Here is a 6,278-nt window from a genome sequence, read left to right on the forward strand (position 1 = left end):
CTCAAGGCCCTGGGTTCGATTCCTCAGCACCACATAAGCAAAAAGAAAAAAGCCGGAAGTGGCGCTGTGGCTCAAGTGGTAGAGGGCTAGCCTTGAGCTGAAGAGTTGAGGGACAGTGCCCAGGCCCAGAGTTCAGGCCCCACGACTGGACCCTCCCCCAAAAAAAGCTGAGATCTGAGGATCACGGTTGAAAGACAGCACAGGCAAGAAAATACTTATCTCCAATTGATTACCAGAAAACCAGAAGTGGCACTGTGGCTCAAATGGTAGGTAGAGCTTTTGCCTTGAACTCATGAGTTCAGGGACAGCACCCAGGCCCATTGTTCAAGCCCCAGAGCTGACAAAAATTAGTCTCATGTCCCCAGGTGGCCTTGAACCAGGATTCTCAGATCTGAGTAGCTGGGATTACAGGTTTGAGCACCAGCTCCCGCAGCAGATTAACTGTTTTTAAGTTGCAAAATACTTCCCAGTAAGTTATTGCCATTAGAATGAACCAGGTAGGAAAGGGACAGTATTCACTACAAGTCCTCCAAGAGGGAAGAAGCAGGAACTACGTCTTGCTTACTTGTCTTTAATGTCTTGGCGTGGGTGGGCCAACTCACCTTCAGACACCGCATTGGCATTTTCCAAGGCAACCTGCGACGAGGCAAAAGGACTAAAGGCCACGAGACGAACGATGTTGTGGAACTTGCCCAAGTTGAGCACACATTCCTCCACCTGTGGAAAGACACGCGTTTCCTTTCTTGCATTCCGGCCTCTGCAGCGCAGGCCACCAGCAAGTTATCAGTTCTGTAGTAATTACGTACACGGATACATGGGCCCCGTTCTACTGTAATCGGTGGAGTCAGAGGGTGGGGGAATCTTCATTTCTAACTGCTCCTAAAACGATGCTCATCATAAGCCCAGGTAAGGATCCCCGGCCTCCAGCTCCCCACAACCCGCTGGGCCGGCCACGTGGGAGGGCGCGGTGCATGCTGGGGCTCGGAGGCTGGAGGGGCTGCAGCGCAAGCCCACCGAGGGCACCCACCTGCGGCAGCAGCAGACTGATCTCCTCCACTTCTTTGAGCGCCAGAAGCGCGTAGCCGACCGCGTGCTCGAACAGCACGTGCAGCAGAACCTGGAACAGGGAGCCGGGCCGCGAACGTCAGCAAACCTCCCGATTTCATTCAGTCCCGCTCCCAAAGTAGACACTGGCCCAGACCTCGGGATCGAACCCGAACCCAGACCCAAACCACGGCCTTTGCATCACCCACAAATGGTAACCACTCCTCACCATGGCGCCTGCTGCCTGCCCAGCTCGCAATGCGGCTAGCAGGCTCTGGCGCGCGGAAGCAGGCTCCAGAGGCCACGCCCCTTCTGGGTCGACCAATCAGAGGCTGAAGACGGTACCATTTTCGAGCCTTCGCAGGGGCAGCCGGGATGCGATCACCCGGAAAGCGGGCAGGGGTGGCGCCGGGAGCGAGCGAACCGGTTTTCTTTCGCGCCTTTTGCGGCTGCGCGGGCTCACGAGCTCGGTTGCCGGGGACGCGCGGGGCCCTGAGGGCCTGCCGGCCGCTGCTGGGCTGGGGAAGGAACAGTCCCGTCCCGCATGCTTTTGTCCTCTTAAGTGCTGCGCGTTAGAGCTCGGTGAAACCCGGGAAGCCGGACCCACGTGGGCCCGGGCGATCGTTCCAGACCGTAGAGCCTCAGAGCCGGCTTCCGGTGGCGGAGCAACCCCAGGGTCTCACATTCCTTCTTGTGCTTCTGTACCTCCCGGTCCCGGCTGCCGCCCGGGGTCGCCCTCACCGCGAGAGGCCCCACCCCACCCCCACCTCCACCTCCGAGCGCCAGGCCGCGCCTTCCGCGTTTTGTTTCAGCTGTGCGCGCGGGGTGCGGAGAGCGCATGCGCACAGCCTTCAGGGCCCATGACTCCCGGTCGCTTTCCTTCTGCTTAGACTTACCACTATTGCTATTATCGTTATCATCATTTTCGTTTTCTTTCTTTTTAAGTGTAGACACGTAGAAAAGGAAGACAGTTCTAGGTTTTCCTAGGCCGGTTACTTTTGCGGGGCCGCGTGTTTGCCCACCTGCTGCTTTGGCCCCAAATTCAGGTAGCTCCGAATGTATGGGAGCTGCTTTACTGTCTTCTAGGTGACTATTTTTAAATAACTTTTGCTTTAAATAACTAATTTAGGGTTATAATTCGAAAATTTAGCTATTCTTAAGTCATGTATGCCCTAGTACATTAATCGTTCTAAGAGGATTTAAAACAATAACTTCCCATAATTACTTCACATCACTTCATGTATTTTGTTTTCTTAAGTGATGCAGTGATATTTGACAGGCTTCAAATATTCTTTTTTTTTTGGGGGGGGGGTCCGGTCGTGGGGCTTGAACTTGGCCTGGGCGCTGTCCCTCAGCTCTTCAGCTCTACCATTTGAGCCCCAGGGCCACTTCTGGCTTTTTTTTTTTTCTGCTTATGTGGTGCTGAGGAATCGAACCCAGGGCCTCAGGCATGCAAGGCAAGCGCTCTACCACGGAGTCACCTTCCCAGCCCCAAATATTCTTTTGTTTTTACTATACTCAAATGAAAATATGGTTGGTGAATCATAAAAGCATCAAATACAGATACCAAATAGTTAACACATATTGACGTACAGTCATGAACCTGAATCTGTTACTGTCTTTCACATTTTAAAATTGAGTCACAAAATCAACCTGTTTACATTTTAGTTTGTTGGAGTGTCTGAAACATTATAAATATTTAAAATGCCAAAATAAATGGAAAATATTAATGAAATGGAAAATAATGCTGTGATTTTACTTTATTGCTATATTATTATTATTGCAAGTCCTGGGGCTTGAACTCAGGGCCTGGGCACTGTCTCTGAGCCTCTCTGTGCTCAAGGCTGGCACTCTTATCTTTTGAGCCACAGTGCCACTTCTGGCTTTTTCTGTAGATGTAGTATTGAGAAATTGAACCCAGGGCTTCATGCATGCTAGGCAAGCACTCTAGCACTAAGCCACATTCCCAGTCCTTTATTATTTCTGTACTTAATCTTAAATCTTACTGGGGGTTGATTGCAGGTGCTTATCCACTAGGAAGAGGCTTTCAAGTGGGACTCAGAATCCATTAATCAGTCATTCGTGGCTAGTGTTTTACAAACTAAGAGGAAACAGTATATGTAAGAAGTATTGGTTTGTATTTGTCTCCATTGAACATACACAGATATTACACAGTACATCTTTTTCACACACGTATGTAAACTAAAATCATATATCTGAGTATTAGAGCAGGATATATTTAAGAAAAAAAACCCAGAGTCATTCAATGAGCCAAAAGACAACCACAGTCATCCTTTGGGTAGTTCTGAAACTCTAGCAACAAAGGGGCCCCTCATGAAAGTCTGTTGATTTTATATGTCTGAAGAAAAGTGTATCTCAACTAGTGAGATGCAAATGCTTGTGATTTGATGGAAAGGTATAGTATACATACTAAAATACAACATTCCTTCGATTTTCTCATCGTTGTCCTTTCATTAAAATATCTCCCCAATACAATCCTGATCTCAGTGTGCACCTGCAAATGTAATGTCACAGACCATGTCTTCCTTCCCTTTGTGCTGGTCAGTAAATTCAGTGCTCTTGCTTAGTTCAGACCTTCATCACCAAAGTAACTCTGTGTGTGTGTGTGTGTGTGTGTGTGTTTGCTGGTCCTAGGGCTTGATCTTGGGCCCTGCTGCTGTCCTTGAGTTTTTCTGCTCAAGGCTAGCACTGTACCACTTGAACCATAACTCCACTTTCAATATTTTTTTTTGGAGATGAGAGTCACATGGACTTTCCTGCCCAGGCTAGCTTCAAACCACTATCCTCAGATCCTGAATAGCTAGGATTTCAGGTATGAGGCATTCACCTGTGATTTAGACTTTTCCAAGCCATTCTTTTTTCTCATTCATCTTCTCTCCTTTTCCTTCCCTCCCTCCCTCCCTCCTTCCTTTCCTCCTGTCTTTCCTCTCTCCCTCCTGTCCTTCTTCCCTCCCTCCCTCTTTTTCTCTCTCCCTCCCCCTTCTTGCTTGCCTGCTTACTTTTACATAGATACTTCAGACTACTTCCTGAGCCTTTCCATTCTGTCCTGAAGTATGTTGATCTCAGCCAGATGCTCAATGTCTCTGAGTGCTGGGCTTCCTTGCTGCAGGCTTTAATTGGTTCCATGCTGTTTAGTGTTCATGTATTTCCTCATTGAGGCATGGATAGTCTTTGGAATCACCTGCCTGTACATAATGAGGACTGGGTTCATTACCAGAAGGGCTCATTACTAGAAGTACTTGGGTATCCTTTATCTGAAATGTTTGGGATCAGAAGTGATTCAGAGTTCAGATTTTTTTTGGGGGGGGAAGGAGGGTAGATTTAGGGATATTTACATGTATATGATATCTAGGGGATGGGACTCAAGATGAAACAAAATTTATGTTAGCTTGATGATAATTTAATTATTTATTTTTGAGTCTAGGTATATGTAGTGCAGGTGGTGCTCAAAATCAAGATTTAGCTTCCTGAGTTCAGGGACTATAGATATATACCATCATACCTGGCTTGGAGATCGTTTTATTTATTTATGCTGGTATTTGGACTTGAACTCAGGGCTTGGGTGTTGTCCCTTTGCATTTTTTCTCACTCAAGGTTGATGTTCTGCCACTCGAGCCACAGCTTCAGGCTTTTTGCTGATTAATTGGAGATAAGAGTGTCAAGGACTTTCCAGCCTGGACTGGCTTTGAATTGAGATCCTCAGATCTTGGTCTCCTGAGTAGCTAGTACAGGCATGAACAAACTGCTCCTGGCAAGACAGATCATTTTTGGTTGCCAGTTCTTATTTTTTCAAGTGCACATGCCCAATACACATCTGTTCTAGTCCTTAACTTTGTTTTTGTGGTTCTGAGGGATGGTACCCAGAACCTCATGTATGCTAGGCAAGCACTCTACCACTAACCCACATTCCCAGCCGTGGTTGCCTGTTTTTTTTCTTTTCTTACTGCAATCAGGAACATGAGGCCAGATGTGGAAATTTTTTACTTGTGGTGATAGATTGGCACTCAAAATTTTTTGAATTTTGGAGTATTTCAGATTTTGGATTTTCAGATTGGACATACTTAACCTGTATTAGCATTTTTACACTTTACTAACCATTTCATTCTGTTCAGTGTGGAAGTTCTGGAGAATGTGTCAGCACATATGACCCAAAGGGACAAATCTGCTGTTAGCTTGTTTTGTTGGATTCAAGAAAAAGTAAATGATGGCCTCACACCTACATGTTTAGGAGACTAAATCTGGAGAACTGAGGCTCAAAGCCAGCCTAAGGAAGAAGACTCTTTTGTGATTCCATCTCCAAATCAACCAGCAAAAAGCTAGAATGGAGACATGGCTCAAATAATAGAGCACCAGCCTAGCAAGCAAGCCAAGCAAGCATAAGGCCCTTGTGTACAAATGATCAAGCAAGCCAATGAGGCCCTGGTTCAGATACCAATCCTGGCAAAACCAACAATAACAACAACAATAACAACAAAACCCACAAGTATAAAAAACATGGGGCTGGGCATAGTGCTATGTGCCTCTAATCTTTAATACCAGCTATGTGGGAGGTGTGAGTTAGGGGGATCATAATCCAAAGCTGGTCTAGGCAAAAGTGGAAGATCTTTTTTTTTTTTTTGTCAGTCATGGGGCCTGAACTCTGGGCCTGGGCGCTGGTCCTCAGCTCTTCAGCTCAAGACTAGTGCTCTACCACTTGAGCCAAGCACCACTTCCAGCTTATGTGGTGTTAAGGAATCTAACCCCAAACCCAGGGCCTCATGTATGAAAGGCAAGAAAAGTGAGAGATCTTGTCTGAAAAACATAAACTGAGCTGGGAGCTGGTGGCTCACACCTGTAATCCTAGCTACTCAGGAGGCTGAGATCTGAGGATCACGGCTCAAAGCCAGACCCAGCAGGAAAGTGCGAGAGACTCTTATCTCCAATAAACCACCAGAAAACAGGAAGTGGCGCTGTGGCTCAAGTGGTAGAGTGCTTGCCTTGAGCTGAAGAGCTGAGGGACAGCGCCCAGGCCGAGTTCAAGCCCATGACTGACAAAAAATAAAAAACAAAACAAAACAAAAAGCACAAACTGAAAGCTATAAAGGACTGAGCGGAGGGAGACTTCACATTCACCAGAGTTTAACAGTAATCCAGGGCTCAGATGCAGTGGTATAGAGGTTGACTGGAAAATGTGGCCTAGTACTTGTGGACTTCATGGCTAGAGAGTTTGGAGG

At 47.0% G+C, this 6,278-nt stretch overlaps 1 protein-coding gene across 1 annotated transcript in view; it reads right to left on the reverse strand.

Moving 5' to 3' along the window:
* Nop56 (NOP56 ribonucleoprotein) overlaps nucleotides 1-1,403 on the reverse strand; it is a 6,077-nt gene extending 4,674 nt beyond the window's left edge. Inside the window, exons 1-3 of the mRNA XM_013010872.1 lie at nucleotides 1,274-1,403; nucleotides 1,028-1,117; nucleotides 603-717 (exon numbers count right to left, since the gene is read on the reverse strand). Coding sequence (XP_012866326.1) covers nucleotides 603-717; nucleotides 1,028-1,117; nucleotides 1,274-1,276 — 208 coding nt within the window. The 5' untranslated portion in view covers nucleotides 1,277-1,403. The remainder of the gene's footprint in view (nucleotides 1-602; nucleotides 718-1,027; nucleotides 1,118-1,273) is intronic.
* Nucleotides 1,404-6,278: the final 4,875 nt, after the last annotated feature.

This window comes from Dipodomys ordii, unplaced genomic scaffold (genome assembly GCF_000151885.1).
Source record: "Dipodomys ordii isolate 6190 unplaced genomic scaffold, Dord_2.0 Scaffold13, whole genome shotgun sequence".
Lineage (NCBI taxonomy): Eukaryota > Metazoa > Chordata > Mammalia > Rodentia > Heteromyidae > Dipodomys > Dipodomys ordii.